At 38.4% G+C, this 26,162-nt stretch overlaps 3 protein-coding genes across 4 annotated transcripts in view; 2 read left to right on the top strand and 1 right to left on the bottom strand.

Moving 5' to 3' along the window:
- Nucleotides 1-2,128, top strand: part of igsf5a (immunoglobulin superfamily, member 5a) — an 18,875-nt gene extending 16,747 nt beyond the window's left edge. Inside the window, exon 10 of the mRNA XM_079599976.1 lies at nucleotides 1,995-2,128. The gene's annotated coding sequence lies outside the window, so the exon portion shown is untranslated. The remainder of the gene's footprint in view (nucleotides 1-1,994) is intronic.
- On the top strand, nucleotides 2,014-18,519 carry pcp4a (Purkinje cell protein 4a). Its single transcript, XM_079599981.1, has 3 exons — nucleotides 2,014-2,249; nucleotides 17,118-17,166; nucleotides 17,730-18,519. Exons 1-3 carry the CDS (start codon nucleotides 2,241-2,243, stop codon nucleotides 17,861-17,863), a joined length of 192 nt encoding a protein of 63 aa, XP_079456107.1. The 5' UTR covers nucleotides 2,014-2,240; the 3' UTR covers nucleotides 17,864-18,519.
- Nucleotides 18,520-23,883: 5,364 nt separating this feature from the next.
- The window catches only part of dscama (Down syndrome cell adhesion molecule a), an 85,283-nt gene continuing 83,004 nt past the window's right edge, over nucleotides 23,884-26,162 (bottom strand). For both annotated transcript variants that reach the window (XM_079598963.1, XM_079598962.1), the window contains one exon: nucleotides 23,884-25,524. In XM_079598963.1, the coding sequence (XP_079455089.1) occupies nucleotides 25,175-25,524 (350 nt within the window). In that variant the 3' untranslated portion in view covers nucleotides 23,884-25,174. The remainder of the gene's footprint in view (nucleotides 25,525-26,162) is intronic.

Consider the following 26,162-nt stretch of genomic DNA (forward strand, 5'->3'; position numbering starts at 1 on the left):
CTCGCAGAAGCTCAAACATGCTAACAAGAGAATACACCTCATTGGTTCTTGCGAAAGCTCAAACGTGCTGCGTAACATGATAACGATAAAGTTCTAAAAATCATTCTAAATATAAAAGATAATGATAATGGCACAGAGAAACAAATAAGGTTGGAATCATGGATTTTTTTCCAGCTGAGGAACAATAAAAACATTGACAGCCAATCAGAATCCATCCTGCTTTAAAGAGCTGAATGGCAGCGACAAAATGGCAGCACTTAGAATAAACATAACGACATCGTTCTTGGTGTGAACGGGCCTTTAGAAGTTTTTCTCATTGTAAGCAATGCACAGAAGCAATGACAGAATAACACCGGGCAGAAGGTCTGAGAGGGGTTTCCTCTGTAGTTACAGGATGCAGACATTAGTAGGTAACTATAAGCCAAGCTGTATCAATGCCAATGAACGCTTTCCCCTCCTCCTCTATTTCCTGCGGTCATCTCAGTGTAGGCAGTTTCTGTGCCAGCAATGCATTGGAGATGATTCATAGGATTCTGCTAATGGTCATTGATAGTCTATCAGAAATGGCCTTAATTAAGGCTCAAGCTTTCTCAAAGCATCGTCACTGTAATGAATAGCTGAAAAGTAATCAAGAAGTAGACTTTAATTAAGCTTTTGCTTGAATATGTACAGTAATGTGCTATTGCTGTCAGGTTTGGCTAGATGACCGTTATGGATTTTTTAGTGTGCATTAACCAGGAAAATGTGAAAAACACATACAGTCTTTTCTGCAGCTGACAGATCTTACTTAAGTGTTGCAGTGTAAGTCTGAGGCAGTGTGTGTCATTATCAAATTCAGAGCTCGGGGGCAGCAGAGACATTATATGACACCAGGCAGCGCCATTAAACAAGGACTGTCTGCGGCACTGTTTACTTAGAAAAGACCAAAAATTCAGAGACCCGAGCACAATTCTCTTATGTAAAGAAAAGAGCAGTGACCTTCTGCAGGGCTCAGATTTGAATTAAAGTCCTGGAAATGCAAAAACAAAGGAGAGAGAAAAAAAAAAAAGGTTTTCCATTTAGACAGTTCATCACAAAATTCATGGTGACAAGTGCCCTGAAAGGCCTTTTTGACCAAGTGTGAGTCGATAGAGAATGCCATTGACTGCCTTTAAATTTCCAATCTCCATTAAAACGTCTCTGTTTAAACAAGTCTTCCAATCGATTGTCATTTAACAAGCCAGCAAATAAAAAAATACTATGGCAATACAAGGAACACAGACAGAGACGTCACACAATTATATGATCTGGCGGCGGCATTGCATCGCTCTTGCCGGTTTCCCCCACACACCAGAGGAGCTCGTGTTTAATGGAGCTCATCTGTTGAGAGAGATGATAACATCTGTGATAATAACCAAACTCGCTGCTCGACGATTATAAAGAACCATATGCAAATCCCATGCACCAAGCCTCAAAACGGTTTGAAATTGTGTTAGATTGTGGGTGGCAGAATGAAAACAGGAATTCTCCCCAAACTCGCATGCAGCAATGGAGGATAAAACTGCCTCCACACATGCACAATAATATGCATATGTTATTAACAAGATATCCTCTTATTAAGGACCGTGGTTGTTTAAACAAACCTTTTGCATTTTCATTAAGATATTATTTATGCTGTTTTACCTTGTGGAGACTGTTCACCTCAAAGATTTCAGGTTTTATTATCCTAATTTGGTTTTAACAATGAAGGCAAAGCCTGAACCACATGCACACAGATGTAAGTGTATTCATTCAATGCATCAAACACACCTTTTGGCTATATTCCTTTATTTCTTCAAGATGCAATGAAGGCTAGCTGTGCACGAGCACTTTTAGTGCATTCAAATATCTAGCTGATGCGAAATATTTTGATATATAGGCTATACGAAATAACCAATACGTTTAATGCATTGAAATGTGTAGACAAGTGCATTCCTGCATCGAAATATGTTGATTATATATTCCTATTTCTATAGGAACCCTAAAGGCAGCAATGGTGCGCTTCAGTGATTATTCGCGAGATTAAAGTGGTGACATCAGAAGCGTTGACACCGGCAGCTTTCCATTGGTTTAGTGCAAACGTGATGACATGAAAGGGAGTTGGAGCTCCAAGTATAAAACTCCAGCAGGCGCACAAACCCACGCAGCGCGAGGACTGAAGGACTGCATCACTGCTGCTCTTCTGCCGAATCCACCCTTCATCATCACACTTATCATCCAGCATGAGTGAGGTGAGCTTTCCTCATACTATAACCCTCCATGCACGATGCACCACGACTCTACTGTAACCAGCGAACGGGGTTTCCCCAGGAGGAAATTCTCTTTCAGGGTTAGGGAGAACTGAAAAATGCCACATTGAGACAATGCCTTGAACTTGCGTTGATTGCAGTCAGACATTTCCTTGTTTGCTGAGTTTGAGCGCATTTTTCTTCACTAAACCAGCAAAACCGGTCGAAAAACTGAAATGGCATCCATTCATCAAAACACCATGTTTAGTGTAGCTTAGAAGAGCGCGACGGATTGTTTTTTTGTTGCATCTGCGCGCGCTGGCAGATTGTCGAATCAGCATTATCCACGCGATGATTAATGATGCAACAAATGACAGCTGTCAGTTAAACCTCAACCATAACCGGGGATGAAACGGAGATGGTTTATGGATGATAAGCTACTTGTAAATTTGCTCTCATGATTTTTAATTCGAATTTAGTAGGCTATTTTGATGCTTTTAAATCGATGTTTGCATAAAATAGCCTATAGCCTACAGTTTGGTGAATATTTTAATTCGTGCAGTTTTTACTAACAGTGGAGCCACCTTGAATTGTTTAACATTTCTCTCCTATATACCCTACCTGACTCGTTTTTGGGCACATGTTTTCAGGATTTATCTTGGAAGGGCTGAATTAAAAACTAAGTTGAGTCTAAAACGTAACCCATATTCTGGATTCTTTCGGTCTTTTTAATGCATTTAAGTAGCCTAGTTTACAAAACAGGTCTAAATTACTCGTTCACAAAATGGCCTGAATCCTTCTCGAATCAACAATCAACACTGATTCACTGAACCGAAAACTATTTATTGTGGACATTTCCGACTCATAATGATCCGGGTTAGCAACTAACTCTTTTGAACTTGTCCGATTATTATCCCCACAATTAGCATATCCACTGTAATTAGGCCTACATATCGGTATCGCCATTGACAACAGAAAATAGTCTGAAATGTTATAACAAAGATCCATGGAACTCAACAAATCATTGAAACAATGAGACAAAAAGCTGTAGCCTAATGTTAATAAATAAAAATAGATGAGCTTATGACAGTTTTATGAACAGAGTAAAACATTTTATTACAACGTCTAAAACGATATATGGCTAGACAAAAAATTATAGGCTGCATTTCGGTATTATTAGGCTACTAAATTTGGCTATTTAGGTCTTAAATGCTTTCTTGTATTTATGAGCTGCCTGAATCGTGGCTGCAATAATCGTAATAAACAGCAATAGGCCTATATGCCTTATATGTGACTTTACTAGAACGTTTATTAGAACATGTAATATACAGGAACCACGTGATGACGCAAATTGCAGTCTGAAAACTCGCTGCCCTATCAGGCAATGACTTTGCAGGCACCGTTTGCGCACGAAGGTACCTCACCAAACTGATTTCGGACAGACTTCTGAGGCAGCGTAATGGTTTATGATCTTCAGCAAATTAGAGCGAGCTTTGGTGAAAACTATGTTTAATGACTAAAATAGTAATTTCTTGCTAGAAATTACATCATAAGTGAAAAACGTTGATCAAAAATGATCAACACACAAACTGACAACCAGCCGCAACTTTCAGACGCCATCTTTATATTTCTAGCTCAACTTTCACAGAATGGAAAGCACAGGATTGTGGGATATCAAAGGCAGCGAAGGATACATCTATGCTGCCTTCAAAAATCGACCAGATGAAGGTATCTCAGGAGAAACTAATTTTAAGTAACGTTGCATTTGGACGTGCCTTGATGCCTTGTTCTGACCTTGGAATGCGTCCTCTAAAAGGCAGCATTTATCAGTTTTCGGACGCAGCCCACTACTGCCTTGCGCGCACTCGAAATCCCCGAAGCGTCCGCGCGTCTTGTCTTTGATACTGAGCGCGTGTGTGCGTATGTGCATAGAGCGTGCTGACCCACTGCAGCAGCAACAGCCGATGAGGAGCCGCTTCATGCACAGCAGGATCAGGGATAATATAAATGATTATTCTGGTCTCGTTTAAAAACATGCTTTAATGTAGTATTTGCTTAATAAGAGCTTAATCAGGCTTGTGCTGCACTGCGCATCTTTTAATCAATCTGTTGGCCCATTCAAGCATATTTGTCAGTTAAATGAACAGAGGGAGCACATGGAACCCAGAAATGCTGGATAGAGCAACACAAGCTGGGAACTTCTCCATGTAGGTGCTTGTGGATATGGACTTCATACAACAGTCTTGAATTATTTAAGATCTTCCCTTTAGCAGGTCCAGCAGTACTTTCTTCTCACTGAAGAGCCAAATTAAAGATTTTTAAGGTCTTTTATTAACTTAGCTTTTAGACTGGCTGAAGAAGTGTTTACATGCACGGGGAGATTGCAGGAATTCCAGAATGTGGGTGGAAACAAGGAAAATGCAGGTGGGCAGAATCCTAGGAATAGTTATATTAGTGCTATCAAATCGATTAATCGCACTTAATCGCATCTAAAAAATAATAAATACAATTTGTTTATAAAATCTACATGGGTATAGATATTATTATATATATGTGTCTGTGTGTACACACACACACACACACACACACACACACACACACACACACACACACACACACACACACACACACACACACACACACACACACACACACACACACACACACAAATGGTGTGTGTGTGTACACACATACATATATATATTATAAATATATATACACACGTATTATATAAACACAATTTTATATGTTAGATGTGATTAAACGATTTGAGCATTGAACAGATTTTACATCGTTTTGACTGTATATATATCAATGTGTGTACACACACACACACACACACACACACACACATGTATATATATATATATATATATATATAAATAAAATGGAAACATGATCAGCTTATCTTTTGGGTATATATATCTAGTGTTTGCATACATTACATTTTTTTAATTACGTTTTGTTTACTATTGGTACATCAAACCACCTTGAATTGTTTCCCATTAGATTGTAAAATTTCTAAACGAATCACATGAACCACTTTTGCAATATAGTTACTGTCTCATTTCGGGGTTTGATATTCCCAACTTCAAGGTAGAAACAAAGTAATACAGCTTTTAAATTACATGAGGGCGAGTAAAAAAATTGAAAAATTAGATTGCAAAACACAACAGCTGTCCTGTTTGCAAGAATATGCCTGAATTAGAGGGGGAGCGTCAGCATTAGGATTTGATATGTTTGGAGTGTAATCTCTTATGCCTGAAATGGGCTCTCTGACACATTTACCTGATTAGGTATCTGAGTCATTCTGTTTAAACAGGGATTTAATATATATGCCCTGAAAATACACAACACAGAGTGATGAGTTCAGACAAAGAGATCAGGCACAATCTGTGGTGGCCTCAACTGACGGCAGGATTGATTTGGTCTTTCCAACATTTGAGAGTGGAGAAATGACTTGTTCTCTTTGCCTTCCCATTATTCCCAGAAAAGCTACTGCTGTTCATTGGTAAGCAAATCTGTACATTACAAAGCTACAGAATGAGGCCATAGTACTAAATCCAAAAGGTCCAGATTTGGAGGGCAGACCACAGATTGAAACGCTGTCCACACAGAGATAGTAAGCGGATTTGTACATGACTTTTGTTGCTGTGTAGGATTATGTATCACAGGATGGATTTGTATCTGGACCATAATAGGGGTCGTCTTCTGACATCTGGAATAAAGGCCGGCTTCAAGTGCTCTTGGGAAGTGCTTGCACACGAGTCCGGAAGTCGTAATTGTAGTGTGGAGAGCAGTCAAGTGATTTTTGAGCAGTATCACATTTTTTTTCTTCTGCTGTTGTTTCAACTTACAAAGACTTAAAGCATTTTTAGTGCTAAAGAGGAATCTGCCACTGAGAATCATGGGAAATGTAGTTTTCTAATTTTCAGGCTAGAGTCGCATTTTTTGGCAAGCTGTGCACTCATCTCCTGTATATATATATATATATAATCATTACGACATGTTTAAAAAGTGAATTTTAAAACAATTTATCTCAGCATATGTAAATGTTATTATATTTAAAGATTTTTTAAATGTTTATTTGTAAGCAATATATATGCACAAAAAAATAAATTAAAAGATATATTTGATATAAAAGTTACATCTGCTAAATAATAAAACTTTATTTCTAAAAAATAATCTTGATATATTTTAAGCAGGTCATAATGACTATATAGATTTCTATCATGGCAACTCTCAGAAGAGTTTAGCATGGTAATGGATATGACAATGTTAATGTTTTTGGTCTTGGCGGAATAGATCTGCTACGCTGCTGCTGAGCAAGTACAGGCAGAGACTTGCTACTGCCAATACATTCACAGACATGGTGCTGTGAGCAAGTAAGACACACTGCTGCTGCACAAATAGCATATATGAAATCCCCGTAGCAGATCTATACAGGTGGAGCTGGGGAAGGTGGAGGGTTTCAGAGGAACTTTGAAAGCACACAGCAAACTACTACAGCAAACACTGACCAAATACTTAAATGTTGAGCAGCAAGCTCATTGGCTGCAGATGTAACAGGAACCAATCAGCTAGTGCCGCGTATTTAACGATGTAATTGTCAGTAGGTTGCATTAAGGACCCATCGGCCTGCGCCATCTAGAGTTTCATGACAGAACTTGGTGTATATATATTTTTTATAAATTGATTTGTTTACCAATAAACATTTTTATTTTATTTCAGTCTGCAACTTCTTTAATGTTCTCTTAATGTTAATGTAAACTCAATGCACTAGAGTTGAGACTAATTAATACTTCTGACTTAATTTACAGCAGTATTACAACAGTATTCTCATTTTGACTCAATCAAGCCTTTGTGCCAAATATGACGGCCATGTTGCTTATATCTGCAGTCTGTCGTTGAGTAAAATGGTGCTCATTCCTCAAAGTGAAAGGTGATTTTGATAGTACAATCTCATCATTTGCATTTCCTGCCATAGCGCTGGCGGTAAAGTTTTTGCAGTTTGAGGGTTACCTTACGCAAAACATCTTGGTTACCCTTGTAAACCAATGCACTTGATCTATTTGGAGCTACATCTGAACTGAGCAGCTCCATGTGCTGTGGTGAACACAGCTATGAGCTTGATGGAGATCAAAAGCAACTTATGGCCCTCGAGGTGCAAACACTGGATGTAATCAGGCCTGACAATTGATTTTTATACATAACGGCCCAGCGCTTCTGCATCTTCCACGCGGATAAAGAGGAAATGCGCGCTCGGCTGTGTGCATGGGGGAACCAGACTGAACACGCGTAAACAACGGCCCCCCCAAACGCGCTGCACATGGCGGTCTGGGGCACACAGTTCTTTTCCTTCTGCTCGTTTATGTCTTCATCCTCCTCTCGCCGCATTAAACATCTGACGGCGCGGCACTAGACCTCGGATCCCGCATTGCGCGGGAGCAGATTTACGGTTTATTTCCTTGGTCAGTTGCCCTGAGCAGACTCAACAGCAAACTCTCCTGCAACTCAGCACTGCGCTTGTTTCCCTGATGTATCAGCAATGTGTACACAGTATTGAACCGCCTGTCAGAACCTGGAGCCATTATCGGCAGAAAGGGATTTGTACCGCTCTCTCCTCAGAAGAGGCTTGGAGTCTGAAGGGTCGGATATTGATTCATGGAAAGCGGCAGCGTTGAAATGGCAGCAAAAGAAAGGATGGGTTGGCTGACTGTGTACGTCTCACCTTTTTGATCCCCCAATCTGCAGATTAAAGGCGTCTATAAGTGAATTACATCCACCCTTAGAGAACACTGACGGACAAATATGGCCATACAGCATTTCCGAGACAGACGGTCACATGCAAATGTGATCTAGTTGCTGACACCAGAAGACAAATCGACCAGTTGTTAAGCCAATCGCCTACAAAACAACTCCATCACCTGAGGCGCTGTAACATTTACCAGTTGACAGCGCCGTTTGCTTATAAACGATGAAGCTAATGACTGAAATCTGTGTAAAACATATTTAAAAAAAACATTAAAAAAACATTTTCTTGAGAAGCAAAATTGCATATTAATACTGTAAAGTGGGTATCATATTTGATACATCAGGCTTTTATGGTTCATTTAGTATGATATGGGAAATTTGGAGTGCAAAAATATTTAATTTTGTGCAGTTGCTGATATTTAAATGGCCAAAATTAGTTTCTGATAGCTTGTAATGTAAATCGGTCAGCTCTTTATAACAGTATAGTAGACTACTTACATAAAATGTATACAAATTTCAGCGGTCCCTCTCCCAATATTATTTCGTAAAAAGATATTTAAATGCTTAGTTTTATGATCAAAGCTCTTAAAAGTCAAAAAGTCAGAATTACACTTGCTGCTTTTCAGCAAAGTTTTGATCATGTTGATCATTTAGAAGCCTTACAATTTTTTTGTACCCCAGATTGTCTTGTTTTATGCACAAAAGAAGATTTGATTGATTGTGAAAGCAATTAATCAGTCATTGCGAAACAGAAAACGTATAGTGTGCACCTGGCTTTAGGGCCCGTTATGTGATAGGCTGTATAAATATCTCCCATCATGTCATATGGTACAGTGTCAGATGTGATCTGTTCCGCTCAGAAACTCTTGAAATGGTCCCCGGTATCTCTACGCCCGCTTTATAATGTCTGATGCATCACCTGCATCCGCTCTGTGATGAATTACGTCCACTGTAATGTGTCTGCTGTTTATCACGGTCATGTTTGTGATTCACCATCCCCTCAAACCATAATCATTCTGACAACACACACACAGATTCCGCTCGGATCCTCGGTAATCCCTCTAAACTGCCAGAGAGAGTCCGACTCCAGCTCTGCCCAACCTCACCGGTTGAGCGGTAATCCCAGCTGCCGCTCTGAAAGGGAAATGTCACTGAACAGGATAGAAAAGGGGATGAATGAAGGAAGGCATATTAGTGCGAGGGGAGGATTAGATGTGGATAGAGAGAAAATAGACCATTAAAGAGCCCATGAAGAAGATTTTACCCCACACTTCTCGTATCTGGCTCAAGTCTATAAGCTGCGTTCCAGTCCCTACCAAGTGTTCACTGCTTCTTGCACACTAAGCAGAGGTTAGAGGTTGATATAAGTTGACAGGTTATATGGATGAGTATACTTTGTAAAATAATTATTTGCAATAATGTAAAGTATTATTGATAACTTTTCTATATTTTAAGTGTATGAAAATATTTGATATAATAATCCAAATATAATTAACATACCGTTTATTTGTAAGCAGTTTCATTAATAAAATGTCATAATTTCATATTTATATATATAATTGTTTTAATAATATTAATATATTTTATAATAATATGTATACAGCCTAAAATAAAATAATCATAATATTCAGTTAATTTATAATATTTATAATATTTTTATAACAATATTTATACAGCCTGTCATATAACGGGCCTGTCCCTAAAGCCAGATGCACACTATGAAATAAAATGATTCTGTTTTACTTTATTCTACATCAAAATATAATAAAGAGAATATATTATAAATGTGTATTTGTAAGCAAATTCATTATATATTGTATACATTAATTAATAATAACACAAATTAAGTAAATATGATAAATTATTAATAAAATATAATAATAATATTCAATTCATTCATTAATTTATATGTAATTTTAAATACATTTAATCCATTAAAAAATATATATATCCAAATTATAATATATGTAATCTTTATAATATATTTTATATGTAAATTAATTAAATAAAAGTTATTATATTTTTATATAGCCTACATTTCCAAATCATATATAAACTATTGAAAATAGTATTGAAAATAAAACATTCTGCATACCCCAATATTTAGTGATAAATTGCTGCTACAATGTTAAGTGTATTTTCATGTTAATAATCACATTGCAATAGTTACATCCTCAAGTTAATTCAACTTAATTCGTTTAGATTAACTGCTTTCTTTTTTAATTTAGACAAACATTTTGTGTAGTACTGATGCGGCACGCTGACTGTTCCATAAATTTCCATGTCCACTTCCTACGAAGTGTGATATTGATATCCGTTGGTGCTATAATTTGAAATCTCTCACAAGATGGCTGATAAGGCGATTGTGGTGTACTTTATATTTTTCAAACTGTTTCTCCAGGGTGCCAGAATCTGTGTGCAGTCTGCAGCGTGAGGGGGGTGGGGGGTTCACGTGTTGGGGCAGAAGGAAATACCCCTGCAGTGTGTCCTCCTCTTATCCGAGGAAAGGGAGGCGCGTGGTGGGAGGTGCCTGGAGGCAGAGGCTGCTGCCACCGCTAATGTCGCTAAATATTTGATGAGGACTCCATGCACTCGCCGTCATTAGTCTTGCTTGGATTATCTCAGCAGGAAAAATACATTCCGTTATCACAAAATTCTTGTTTGATGGTAAAGGAAGTAAGCCTATGAAACAGGATGTACATGTAACAAGATGGCCAATAAAAGCAGCCGTCAGTCATTTGTACTCGTTTCCTCGAGTGTGATTAGCTATTCACACGTCTTCCTCTGTTTTCTCCCTGATTTCTTGTTCTCATTCTCTTTTCCCCATTGTAATGTTTATTCATTAAGCTTTCTGGAACAGTGTGTTACCTCAGCAGCGCTAGTGAGATTTCTGGAGATAATATTGTAAATCACACAAACTCTTCTGCATTGTGCAGCGTAATATTTTAGTTGAGTCATAAATTCCGCTCAAACGTCGCCGGAGTGAAATGCCAAGATATATGCGTTCATATCTATATGTAAATTGATCCAGCACAAGAATAACTGACCTTTTAGATATTAGTTAGCCTTTAAAAGTGATATATGGGCATCTAATCAAAATATACAAATATATATCAGATGTACGATGTTCAACTATTATTTTATTTATGTTTACCTGGGGATCAATAAATTAATCACATTGTTTCATTACTATAAGAAATATTTTTATTCTTAGCAGATTCCTATTAAATTAGTAGCAGTAAGCCATTAGCAACTGCAAGTAGCAATCCTACACACATTACTTGAGGCTTTTTATTTTTATTTTTACCACATTTTATGTAGGCTACAAATTCTGTGAAATACAAGAAGTTTGTGCCAAAAATCCTTCTTTAACCATTAGCAATTAGCGGCTAGCAATTTCACAGACTGTATTTTAACGGTCACCAGCTTCGTAAATCCTGCAAAGTTTTTTATATTCTAATTTGTAATAAAAATGTGTGTTTATATAAAACTATACTTAAGTATTATATTAACTTTGCATCAAATTACAAAAAAATAAATTACAAAAAAATTGTTAACGCTGCTAAGTTTCTAGGTAAAATTGCTATCTTTCTCTCTTCCGACTGCCGTTATCAAGCAATTAAAGTTGTGAAAACACTATTGTAGAGTTTTTCTTTAGCATTTGAGCAAATTGGAAAACAAAAATATATTTAACGTAGTCTCTCATTCACCGCTATATAATTTGACCCAACTATGACGACTTCAGAGACCCAGAAATGTGAAAAGGGTCAATCCTGTACACAATTCATTCAACATTTTTGACCACATTTAATAGGAATACCGGTATGCAAGAAGTTTCTGTGTCGAAAATAAGTTGCGAAATGTTCCAGCAGTGAGATAATCACTTCACCAGCATGCGGTTTCACACATTCATCAGTTCAGTGTTTACGTCCTGCAGTGTTTTCTGGTGGTGAGGCGCTCAAATAAAAGCCACCGTTTGAGCTCCCATCCTCCAGCCTGTTTCCTACATTCAGTCGAGCATCTGTTAGCCTTCAAATATGACGCATCGGATCCGAGCCCCCCCACCCCCCCTCTTTAGCCGTCTGTGTCCTAGTTGTGCGTTTCTCCCTTAAATTCTTAATAGACGTTGAGAACAGCATGGAAGCCTTTCCAAGATCTCAAGCTGCCAAATGAATCAAAAATAGCTCTCCAAATGGCTTCGAATAAAAAGACAGAATACAGTATTTATTTATTTATTTATTTCTAAATGCCTCAGTCGTTCAACACGGCAGGAATTCGGGAGAGGCGTAAAATTTGGTGCTTTTATGAGTGTGAATCTTCATGGGGTGTTTAATTTGCATAGGCACAACTATCCGCTGCATGATTTGTACTCGATGCGTCTTTCTGAAAAAAAAAAAAGGTTTTTGAAAATGTCCATAAATCACCTTTGAGGAGGAAACTGTCAGCGTTCGGTTCAACGATCGTCTGTAAATGGGGTTTAAAACGCATTTCTATTAATTTAGTGAATCCAGCTGTCAGAGCGAGTTGATATAAATGAGGTCCTTCATTAGCGTCGCAGCTCAAACTGTGCGGAGCAGGATGCTGTCGTGGCGCCGGGTGGCAGTGCCAAGCGCTGCTCTGAAGGGCACTGGTGTACTGAGCTCAGGGCATCTCTGTGGCATCAAGTTCAATCCACTGCAAAGCCTGGCTCTGCAGTGCATTTGCGTGAGCCAGCGAGCCCGGGATGCGTCGCAACACCCGAGCCTTGCTAGACACAAGATTTATTTGCTACTGATGACATTTAAAGCCAAGTAAAAGGTTTTTCTTTTGTTTATGCATGCCGTAATTCTCCTCATACGCTTTGCTTCGGAGCCTGTTTGTCCACGGAGACGCAGCTAACATCCTGTTCTCTTAAAATTTTAATTGCCCCCATGATGTAGCCTACACATGGGCTCCATTGCCAATCCTTGCTTCACTGCAGCTAATGAAGTTTATGATTACAATCATCATTTTCATCATTGTTCATAATGAACACACAATATGGGGGAGGCATATGGTGGAGGGAAAGCAAGAGAAAAAGAGAGAGAGAAAACGGCACCTCTCTGCTCGCCACTTCCAAATGGAACCGGTGTTTACGCATTACCTAATTATTTCCTGCAGTCATTCTCTCATTAACGTGATTTTGTGTCCCTGCTTTTCTTTCGGATAACTTAAATTGTCGTTTGTATTGTAGGACTGCAGAGGGGAGCCTGGCAGGATTGCATCTTGATCCAGGGTTCATTTGAGTTCATTCCTTGTTGTTAAAGGCTATGATTAGAGAAAGAAAGACAAAACTAAACAAAAGTTTTGCTGTCAAGGTCAAAATATCGGACAGCAGGAGTTAAGATGCATTCCGTTCAACTCAGAAAGTCAGAATTTACCGGCTAAAAACATGATGGAATATCATACATCTTGCAAGTTATTTTGGCAAAACGACATGTATCCAAATTCAAAGTTATTTTGGCTAGAAGTGGGTTACTCGTAGCCGGACTATATCGGGTCTGTAGTTAACCTAGACAGTGATTTTTTTTTTGAAGATCCAACTCATTTTTTAAAGTCAGTTTAATGTAATTTAAGTTGAAATTACTTAAACATCCAAGTTGATTGTACTTAAAAATTTAAGGCAGCAACATTTTTTTTTACAGTTTAATTTATTTGAACTAACTTGCGCAGCAAGATTGTAAATTGCCTTTAGAACTTGCTTGCGCATTAGCGTAATTTGAGATAAATGTATGATACCATTGTTGCATTATTGCTAAAATATGATATCAAACCCAGTGTTGTTATTGTTAGCTAAAAATTAAATGGAAGGTAAATTGAAAGGTGAAAGGTAAAAATAAAAAACGTTGCCATGGCAACTAACTAAAGCAATTCAAGTTGAAGTAGAAAAATTACTTAAAAATTACAAACGCACATAACAAAATGGCTCAAATTTAAAATAAAATAAAAAACAGAAAATATACAATTTAAAGGCCTATTGATAAATACTATACTAGTATATAAATAATACTAAAACAACACTGATCAAAACATAATTTAGACTTTTAGGTTTCTGTGATTATTATGCTTCTTTCGGATATTACCTTTCATGTAGTGTGTAATATAGCTGTTTGTACATGTAAAAGCTCTGCAGAGTTTCAAAAATTAAAGTGCACAATAAATGGAGTTATTATCTCTCAAAAGAAAGAACCTGAACTGCCTGAATCTGAAACGAATGGTCCGTAATCCCAGTCTTACTTCCTGCACAAACCTACATAGGTTTTAACAAATTTGCATAATGCAAGCCTATGATCTTCATTGGCTGCCAGCGAACAACCTTCGTTTGTATCCCTGTATAGCAAGTGCTGAGGAAGATCCGGAGCTGAAATTGAGATATGGTAATGGGCATGTCTTTTGTTTTGTTTTCGGCACGCATTGTAAGCAGTAGACCAATCACAGCAGACTGGGCCATCTGACAAATCAGAGCAGAGTAGGGTTCACGGAAAGGCAGGGTTTAGCCTACTTTAGAGCGACATAAAGTTAAATTGTTTTTTTGACCTTGGATGCATGTAAACCTATTGCAGGAGATCTACAAAACAAAACTAGTAACCTTTAAAATAGCTTAATAGGGGCACTTTAAGTAAATTTTTTCTATGTATAAAATAGCAGATCGCCGAATGAACTGACTGGCCTTAAAGGGAGATGTCCATCTGATTAGCTAAACAAATTGGATAAAATCTCTCTCGCCCGTATTTGACCACGCTCAGACTAACATCTTCACATGCCACACAACTGACTGACACTTTACTCCAATTAATGCGTTTGTTTGTGTCTCCCTGGAGCCCAATTCAATAATCCAAGTTTAATGGCATTAGCTCTGAGGCTGTGTGGTTTGAGACTGTCAGGAAAGAGGGATGTAACCGTGCTGATATTGATGCTGCCGGAGAATGTCTCCCTCTGCTCCTCACTCCAGAGTTTCCTCACATAAACAGGATTAGAAACAGGAGCTTGTTTCACTGCAGTGAGGAGATTTCCCTCATTTCACCCCTTTCCAAGCAGAAACACAACCGGAATGGGCGTCTCACAGTGGGTTGGCATCTACAGCGAGGTTGAAAATGAAAAGTGTTGGAGGCGAGCAGAATAAAAATGCCCAGAAAAACATCTATCTCTTGACCTTTATATCACAAGTGCATTACGATTAAGTGATACAAAGCTCTTTTCAATATAAATGTATGTTTTTTTTCCTACCCAGCCATGACCAACGGGTCACAAGACACTTTGTCAGACTCGTTTCTATTTCTGTGGTTACAATGAGTAGCTCCGCCCACTTCTCTATATAACTGTACATTAAAGTGCCCCCATTATGCTTTTTCAGATATTACCTTTCATGTAATTTCAATGATGTATTGTCTCAATGTCTCCTGAAAGAAAGAAGTGATTCTGAACTGCCTGAAATGAATCATCAGTAATTCCAGTCTTGCTGCACAAACATACGTAGGTTTATAAAAAAAATTCATAAATCCAGCATATGATCTTCATTGGCTGCATGTGAACAACGTCTATTTTGACCCGCCCTCAAACACTGTATCTCAGGCCTGGAAGAGTTTGGTTCGTGTTGTCGACATGTCGAGGAAATGCTGTTTTTTTTAAGCACTGTAAATGCGAATCTACTTTGCAAGAACTTCAAAAGGACTAAACACGGTAAAACTGACACCATCGTTACGGTTCATATTACTGCGTATGCAAGTGCTGAGGAAGCCTCAGAAGCTGAAATTCAAATATGGTAATGGACGTTTTGTTTCCAACACGCACCGTAAGCAGTAGACCAATCACAACAGACTTAGCCATCTGACCAATCAGAGCGGAGTAGACTCTCGAAAAGGTGGGGTTTAGAGACTGAATCCTTTATTAAACCGTTTAGACACTGAGAAAATTAAAACATTTTTTTTTACCTTGGATACATTTAAACCTATTGACCTCCAAAACAAAATAAGAAGCTTTTAAAATAACATAATAGGGGCACTTTAAACATCAACATTTTCCTGATTGGCTGCAATTGTGTTATGGCAAGTTAAATATGTGCTGTATAAAAGAAACAATTTCCACTCAGAAATTGCTAGTAGCCTAAAGATTGGCTAAAGAGTTTATATTTAACAGTGTTATTAATTATTAGTGCTTTTAAAATTTAACTTTATGGCAAAAATAATCTAAATATAAAAATAGGGAAAACGAGCATGCACAATTAATTATCCAACGTCATGTTAATCGTTCTGAATGCCTGCATCCCTGATCTGATTGCTTTTTACAGAACTTTCCTCCCTATTGGGACTTTAGACTCACATATTAGCATCAATTTAATTTCTCAAGCTTCATCGTGCAGTGTAGCACAGAGTGCTCTATGCGCTCAACTCTCTGCGCTGTATGACATTTCAAATGACTGTAATTTATGCAGCGGCGCCCTTCACCATCCCCACAACAGCCACAAACTATACGCCGCACCATCCAGCAGGACAACTTCTTCGCGTCAGCTCCTTAATGCAAAGCAATAACCGAGCGCTTTGTATCAGGAGCTTTGGCAACTCCGGCAACGTGAAGAACTCACAGATTTCCCCCTGCCAAACATTCTTATGCAAATTCTACACGTTTATCAGAGGCTGTAAGACAAAGATAGAACTGAACGCAAGAGGATTGATTGAGGTAGAAGGAGACAGAGGAAGAGAGAGAGAGAGAGAGAGAGAGAGACTAATATGATTAAATTGTGCCAGTGTGTGTGTGTGGAAAATAATCCTTCTTGCATATAATGACACGCTTTCCACTGTAACTAGAGCCATACAGAATGCCATCAGCAGAAAACGAGCGGCACACACACACACACACACACACACACGCTCGTGCTGAGGAAGATTGCTTTAGCGTCGGAGCATCAAAGCTCTTCTGAAGTGTTTGAAATTCATTGTACACACTGACTTATTCATTCAGGATGTGAAGGACTAAATTGTGGTCAACTAATGAGACAGAAACTGACATATTCAATGCCTGTCTCATCATTCTTTGGCTATATCGTTTTTTTTGAAGGTATCCACACACATTAATCTCAGTTCTATTGTTGTTTGTTTACAGAGACAAGAATCCGGATCAGCTGGAAACATCAAACCCTCAGCTGGACAAGGTATAGTGTCACTCACTGCTTATGCGTACTTGAATTGTGCATTTCGTGGACAATCATGACAGAATGTTTTGCAAGTCTGCATATGTTTCTCTTTCTCTCTCTTACACATTGTAAATAATAGTTGTACAGAATGCACAATAACATATGTTTGAAGGTAAGTGCAGATTAGTAAAGAAACATGGTCATTTAATAGACAGCAATAGATCTCACAAAAATGAAATGGTTATCATTTGCCCTCATGCCGTTTTAACCCATGACATCAACTCTATAGTAAGTACATGTAGTTAATTAATATTACTCAGTACTTACTAGAGTAAGTACAATGTAACTATGTCACCTTAGGGTTAGTTACAGTACTTGTAATTATGCTTGATTTACTGTTATTACAACAGTACATGTAGTAACATGTAACTGTGTCACCCGTCAAATAAAGTGTTACCGAATTAAATTCTGAAAGTTATTATTTACTTTCTAAAGGTTAAATTTAAAGGTCTATATATGAAGCGCCTGACAGAAATGCAGTGCGCAGTTTCAATCCAATACACAATGTTTCGTTTCCACAGACCCGTCCAAGAAGGACGTCCCAGCTGAGGACATTGACATCGACATGGGCGCCCCCGAGACGGAGAAGGCTGCCGTCGCCATCCAATCGCAGTTTAGAAAGTTCCAGAAGAAGAAGCAGACGGTGAAATCATAATCAGGCCCATGCAGGGCGTCCCTGGCCCCGTGCGGGGCCCAACGCCACATTAGGGGAGGGAGTTGCATGTCAGATAAACGGCACTGTTCTCTTGTGGGGGTTATGGGTTGATTGGGGTGGGGGTGGGGGCAGATGAGAGGTGAAGAGGCAATTTGCCTTTAGCCGTCATCTGTCAGGAATAAAATGTGATATTTTGTTTCCCCCCTAGTACATAGATTTTTTTAATAAAATTCTCTTTCCTTTAAAAATACTTTTGTTATTTTTTGATAAATATTACTTGTCAAGGTGTTTGAAAACATCCATCTTAAAGTGTTAAGCACTTGTGCGATAGTTTCCCCTGTGTTTAAGACCAGAAACCACAGGTATTTAATGCCAAATGATGAAGAATGTTGCTCAAGGAAAACATCCTGTACGTGTACGGCATCTAAAAACTAAAATCATTATAAAATTCAAACTTATTCAATCTTTCACCTCTGTTGTTGTTGTTGTTTTTTTTTGTTTGCATAGTTGAACTGATATTGTGTTTGTGATGTGTCATTATCATCTTAACCAAGTCAATGTTTTGTCAACAAACAGTGTTGTAATATTTGTGACACCAAACAGTAGGAAATAATCATATGTGAACTGAATAAATATTAGGATTAATTCAAAGATTGATTGATTGGTTATTTCAACATATTATTATGTTTTTCTTTCAACACTGACTGTAACAAACAACGTTTTCCAACAATTAGGGCAAAACGCTCACTGGCCGGTCACATGTGCCGCATATGATTTCACTGATGATTATATGGAAGCTTATTTCTGCCACATAAGAAAAAAATCATGCTTTGGTAAATCATAATAATGACATACTAACAGTGTTGAACTTGAGTTACATTGTCAGATTAATTTTTAAAGTAACGAGCAAAGTAACGCATTACTTTTAAAACTGACAACAAAATATCTGAGTTACTTTTTCCAAGTATAATTTAAGTTACATTGTTTTCCTATTTATTGCCCTCTAATGTACAGGTGTGAATTTGCATTTCCTTCAGCCTCCCTTTTGGTGTGAAAGGGCCTTTACACTCTTAAAAATACAACTTTTGTTTTTTGATATAAAAAAAACTAGAAAGAAAGCCTAGCCCAAGAAAGAAAAGTAATGGAATTAGTTACTTTTTTAGAGAGTGAAGCAATATTGTAACACGTTACTTTTAAAAGTAACTTACCCCAACACTGCATACTAAGTCATAATTACGGCTTACTAAATTGAAATGTTGAGATTCAAAGTTAAAATTATTCAAAAGTAAATTATGACATACTAAATCAAAATGGATAAAAAGTCAAAATTATGACATGCTAAAGCATATTTATGATAAAAAGTCAGAATTATCAGACGTCATGACTCTCATGTAATGTAGCTTTGGAAAGTCTGATTTGTCCTGTTGAATCGGTTCTTTCGTACGGTTCTGAATGAATAGATCCTAAAATATTCAATGATTCGAGTACGTAGCCATTTTTGAATCGGTATGTCTTGAGACTCAGTTTAGGACACTTAGGACATTGTCTAGTTCTTAGTGATATTTAGTGCAAATTCAGGAAATTGCTTAATTCTTTATGATTTCCATTCTTAATCCGAACAACAACAACAAAAAGATAGATAGACACGGATAGTTTGATTCGGTCTCATGTCTCTTCTGGCGATTACATATATGCTTGGTGATCTCCTCATCCACACTCCTGCGTTTTAGTTTAGTTTAGAAACGAATACGATCTCCGTCCACACCAGCGTTTTATCTGCGTATTGATCTCCGTCCACATTAAAACGACTGAAAACGTGGATCACGTGACCATTCACCAACACTGTTTTCTTCCGGGGACGGGTCATGTGATGGGTTATGGGCTGACGAATCAGGGAAGGATACGCCATGACTGATGACACCCAATCATAGAGCAGAGCGCGAGCCTCTGCGTCATCGTTTCTAAAGTCCTCAGTTTTGACCCGTCTTCACTAAAACGCCCTCCGGAGATTCAAAAAAATAAACTTCTCCGTTTTAGGTCTTCGTTTTTGCCGTTTTAGTCTGCCGGGAGGTGCAAACGTAGCAAAAGGTCTCCGTTTCTAAACGAAAACGCAGAGGCTAATCTGAAACAAGTTCCTCGGGCGGTACCTTCATTCAAAATGCTATCTGTTAAGTCATCGATTGGGTAATGAGGCAGATACTTCTGTTTCGGACACAGCCATCGTGTGATAAATACATTGGATCCCAATCTTGGTTTATTGATTCGTGAAAGTGATTCTTTTAATCACTTTAATGAATTAGCACTCATTTAAAATGGAGAAGCCCATCTCATCAACAGCTTGCATAACCACCACAATCTTATAAAGTGATGTGTTTGACTCCATTATGGTGTCATTCCGGTATGTGCAGCAAACGCTGAGCTCTGTGAGTCATGTATAGGATGCTTCAAAGAGGCTCAGAGAAAATCCCCCTCGTGGGTCTAATTACGGGAGTTTTTCTGTTCAGAACCACATGCTGAGGTCTGACAGGTTCGTTAGGTTTGCCATGGGAGGGGGAGATACACTCTGATGTACCATGGAAAGAAAAGAAAACACTGAGGGATTCATTCTGATCCAAAGCTATTGCTCACACAGAAAAACACTGAGATACAGTTTGTAGTAATCTGTATTGTTCACTTCCAAACTGTAAAATACACACTGAAAATAATGCGAGCAGCCTGTGTACACAAAACTGGATCAGTTTTGCAGGTCCAGATACAAAATACTTGTACTATTTCTGAATATCCCACTAGGCAAAGTGCTTGACTTGATCTTCAATTTCCAGTGTGGCTAATGAACAGGAAGTAATAGGCTATTAGCCTTGATTTTACCTCGTGAAGCTACAGTATGTTCCAAATAGCATACTAGCAGACTACTCTCATTTGACCTGCAGTACACAGTATGCAACTATTTTATATACAGAGATGACCTGTAGTATTACATTTGTCAAAATGTGCAGTATACAACAGAATTTACTTCACGAAACACTGTGTTCCATAATGCAATGAGCTCAACTTGACCTTTTCCATTTTTCACCTTTTCCAATTCACCCATAATTTAAATTCTGTCATCATTTACTCACCCGCATGTTGTTTCAAACCTCGATCTCAGTTTATCGTCGAAACACAAATGAAGATATTTTTATGATTTCTGCGAGATTTCTGTCCCTACATCGACAGGCCAGACAGCAACATAGTGTCGGCCCAGATCCGGCCCACATCTGGTTCGCGTGGAATCCACATGACCCAGATGTGACCCGGATCTAGCCCAACACTAGTTGATGTCTGGGAGTCTGTTCAGCCAAAACTCTGATGCTTCAAAACGTTCATAAAGAGATTGTAAAATAACTCCATATATCGAGCGGTTTAATTCAAGTCTTTTGAAGAAACACGATCGTACATTTCAGCAGAATATAATTGAAATGTTAAATTAAGCAAATGTTGATCACATATTATGGAATAATGCCGACATGGCCAAGTTGTTCATTCATCACGTCACATCCCCATAGGCTGAAGTTATGCAGTCTGTACTGGAAAGAAATTATTGGTTTACCTCTTGAGTGTTTGGGTCTTATGCACTGTCCAAAATACCCACACTTGCGGTTTTTGCACTTGACCACTTGTCTACTTGACGTATTTCCTGTGCTTGGCCCAAGTGTTCAAGTAGGCTTGAAGTCTGCAATTGTGTGAAGAACTTTTGATAACCAGATGGGACACAGTTAAAGTCTGGCAAAAAATGCAAGTGTTTACAGAGATTTTTTTAAAAATAATATTTTCAATATATATTTAAAATAAAAGTCTAAATGTCTGTTCAGTAGTCGCTATGTAACTTACAGAAGACACTATTTAAAAATTCTGGTGCTTCTAATTAAGTGATAAAAAGCAGTTCCAAATGTTGTACAAAAAAATAATAGGCCTACCCTACTCATCTAAAGTGTGCAACACTTTATGTTTTACTACCAAATTATATGTAATATCTAATTAGCCTAATTTAACTTACAGTTGAATGTTTTCCTCGACATCTCGCAATTTCAAGGCATGTGATTTCTTGAACATAATGCATGATGTGATATGCTTAGCCTCGAACACCGCTCGGGAGTGAATGGTAGCCTACCTTAGATTTTGAAGCACAAAAAAACTCTGACCCGATGCATGACGTAATGACGAACGCGGAAGTGCAGAGGATAAAGAAAAACAAAACATTGGTCACAAATTAGAGAATTTTTAAAGAGAAATGTTGGAGGATTTCAATATAAGAGAAGAGAAGCTTGAGTTTGTTGCCCAGCCCTATTTGTTTAAACCGCAAGAGGCGTCTCTCACCGAAGCTTATGCTAGATCCTGTCGGGTCTGAGAGGTCACTCTGTTCCGCTGGAACTCGACTCGCGTACGGCTGTGACCGGCAGCCCGGGAAAATTGTTTATAAAGTTATAAATATGCATTTTTTTTTATTACAGAAACACATCGATTCGATTCAGAAGGACTTTATTAACACCCTGGAGCCATATGAATTACTTTTATGATGGATGGATGTACTTTTTTGGGCTTCAACATCGGTAACGTTACCATTCACTCCCCTTAGCTTGAAGAGCCAGATTAAAAAAAAGATATAGCCTATAGCCTACATAACTCCGATTGTTTGGCTGAGAAAAGAAAGCCATATACACCTAGCTTGAGAGTGAGTAAATTATGGGATAATTGTAATTTTTGGGTAAACTATTAATTTAGCATACATTCTCAACCGAGGGACTCTGCCCGGTTCTCTTGATTGTGATGCCATCAGTGTGTTGTGTTGCTGACATCTGTGTTTCTGAAGGAGATCAGAATTCAGCACACTGCAGCTTTATTTATGACGGTTGTTAATAACAGCTCGAGCGAGACCGTCTATAAACATGTGCCAGCGACGCTTAATTTGTTGCGCACTTCAGACGAAGATGGAGAATATAGTTGTCACAATGACTAACGTGTTCCCCCATTACCCACCGGGCTGACATAGCACTAGAAAACCAATTTCTGTCCAAGTGCTCCAGGAAGAGCGGCTGTCTCCAGCTCGTCACGGAAAGCCTCTGAATCAATACGGCAATTTAAGAGAGTTACCCGCGCTCTTTGAAGGCCGTGCGGGAATTCACTCTTCAAACGACAGGCTGAGAGGTAGCCTACAGTACGGCGGTCCAGGGGGGCTCAACAAAATTGAAATGGCAAACAAAAGATGAAAACAATGCAATTAATTGAGTTTAATTAAGTTACTTCAGTTAGAGTTTGTAATCCTAAAGTCCGGAAGAGAATTAACATTAGGAAGATTGACCATATACAGTGACCAATATCGCTAATACAAAACTTTTGTGTTGCCACCACAAAAAAGTTATTATTTCCACTCTGTTGTAACCAATTTGTGGCATATTTCTGTTGCACTTCCATTGTGTTATGGACTATTTGTGTTGTGGTTTAAATTAGTTGCATTGTTGACTATTTGCAACTTTTGTTTGCATTTCTAATTTTCTGCTGTGTCCCCCTGGGCCACCATAGCTGAGGAGAAGAACACGGACAGGAAAAGGAAAGTTCTGTTTCCTGTCAGGAGGATGTGTGGTTCTACTTTCATCGTGAGCTCTCTGCCACTCATTTAAGTATAATTTCCAAAACCAAATGTTTCCAGTAGGCATATTCATCCAGATGATCCGATAAACGGTGATTCTGTCTTTGCTGTGATTATTAAAGCAATAGTTCACCCTAAATGAAAATCATTCACTCACCCTCATGTCATTCCAAACCCTGTATGACATCCTTTGTACCGTGCAACATAAAAGGAGAAATGTTGAAGGTTTGTAACGATATAAATGGGGTGAATTATTACTTGAAGTTCTCAGGAACACCATCTCTCTTTAGATATTAAGCTGCTCATTTTCACCGTTCATCACACACGCTCGGATCCCTTTATATCCCACAGCGAAATGAAAAGCGTTAACCAAACTGCCAGATTCGTTAGGGGATCAACCTTTTATTAGTCGACAGGATTATCATGGAAAATCTTTTTCTGGAGTGTCACAACTGTGAGCACTCTGTCAAAGAAAAGGGGAAAAAAAGGGGAGAAAAAAGAAAACATTTGTAAATGAGTATAGTGAGGACAATAGATTTATCTAATCAAATATAGTGAAATATCATCTCAATTCTTCATCACAACTCTCCCTGCAAGACAGTTTGGTGCAGAGCGGCTACAATAACAACTGCCACCATACGCCCATAATCATATAGAACTGCTCGTGGTTCTTTATTAATATCATCATAATTGTTATTCTTTTAGGGGATCTCTTTAGATTGTCTCAGTTTTCCCTGTAGTGCAGCATCTCTGCAATGCAGCAAAAATAAATCTAATGAAGACGAGAGAGCGTGCCCTAGAAGACACCTTTCTAGTGCACTACATAGGGGGTGAAAGGGTCACACTGCCAGTGCAGTAGGTGGTCCGATCTCCCCCCATGCAACGTGCTATATCAACCCTTGCTTCCACTGCAGCTGATTTACACCTGAATCTGTCATTTCATTCGCTCCGGCTCTCAGGAGCTCACGTCATGGGTGAGATACAGTACAGTAGAAAGCAAACGTGGTTCATGGATTTTCATATTGCACCATTAGAGAATGGAACACAAATAATTATCAATCAAGACTTGCTTTTCTAGGTTAAACAAGATATGTGCAAACATGACTAAAGGACTTTATTAACCAAATCAAAAAAATTTCCCTGTAATACCCACAAATAAAAAAAAAATCTCATTTTATATATATATTTTTTTTATATATTTATACTCATAAGAATACGAAATCTTCACATTTGATTATTTTTGTAGTCCAAAAAATTCTGGGCTGGACCCGCGGTCATTATTCATACTGTCATCTTCTTCTTAAATCGGTTGGTTCTCATGCACTCCCAGGAAACGGTGACAACTTTGGACCAATGGAAATCACTCTCACGCTTTATCTCAAACTAATTACACAAAGAAATTTCAGTAAAAAAGAAAAAATTCAAATGGGTTCCCAGTCATTAGTTTGTGCACACTAACTGCTAAAATAAGTAAATTAGTAAATCATCATAGTCATCGTAATTATTAATAATAATAAAATCGTTTTGGCAATCTCTTGGTGTGGAGTCGTCTTTAAGAAGTGAATTCACTGTTTAAAAAAGCTTAAAATAAAGAAACTGTTAGGAGTAGAAGTGGAAATATATATACAACCGCGCATGAAGAGTTCGCTTTTTGCTCTTGCTGTTTGATTTTTGTCCGGTCTTTGTTATACCAGTGTGTAGGACTTTGCGTAGGGATTGTTGTTCTGTTTTAAGTGTCCTCTGGAGTCCAGCAGTGATTCCTGGGAGGTGCTGATTTTGGCAGCCTGTGCCAAGTCTGTTCCGGCCTCTCTCTGTGGAAGCGTGGAGGCTGTGCCCGGCTGCCACTGCTGCACGTCCCTGCTGGTCGGCACCTCCATTGGCGTCGGCTCCAGCAGGCCGGGGCGCTTCAGTGAACGGGTCTTCTGCGGCTCCAAACAGGCCTGGCCCATCGCCGCCTCACGAGACGTTCCCGACACACCCCGGTTTAAAAGAAAGTCCATCCGCAGGTACGGAGGCAGGTGGACGAGCTCCCCTCCTGCAAGAAACAGCAACTTTTTCAATGTTTCAAAAGGCAATTAAACTTTGATTGCATATTTCGGCCACACTTTAGATGAGGGTCTCACTATTAACTGTGACTTTTGCCTCAGTAAACTCCTAATTACTGCTTATTAATAGTTAGTAAGGTAGTTGTTAAGTTTAGGTGTTGGGTAGGATTAGGGATGTAGAATATGTGATTTAAACTAATAAAAAGACAATATCCTAGTACCGGTAATATACATGCTAATAAGCAACCAGTTATTAGTGAGAATTGGAAGTGTTACCCATATTTCTATATGTGATTTCTTAATGGTTTTATTAAATTAAACGTATTGCACAAAAAATGTCTTTCTACGTTCATACCAGCTACCTTTTTATAGGAGCTTGTCACTTGTGCCAGTGTCCAAAATGTCATACTGCCAATACATTTGGTTTGAATCTTACTTTGTGACCATTCTACATAGTATGAATATGGGTAGTATGAATGCAATTCTGAAGTAGGCCTACTACCTATGGTTTCCATTACAGATTTGCGCAAAACTGTTGTGATTTTTTCTATGTCAATAAAAAACTATTGCGAAATGACGGTGTTTCCATTAACCGATGTTATGTGACTAAAACGCCATTTTTTCAGTC

This window comes from Phoxinus phoxinus, assembly GCF_949152265.1.
Source record: "Phoxinus phoxinus genome assembly, chromosome: 23".
Taxonomy (NCBI): Eukaryota; Metazoa; Chordata; class Actinopteri; order Cypriniformes; family Leuciscidae; genus Phoxinus; species Phoxinus phoxinus.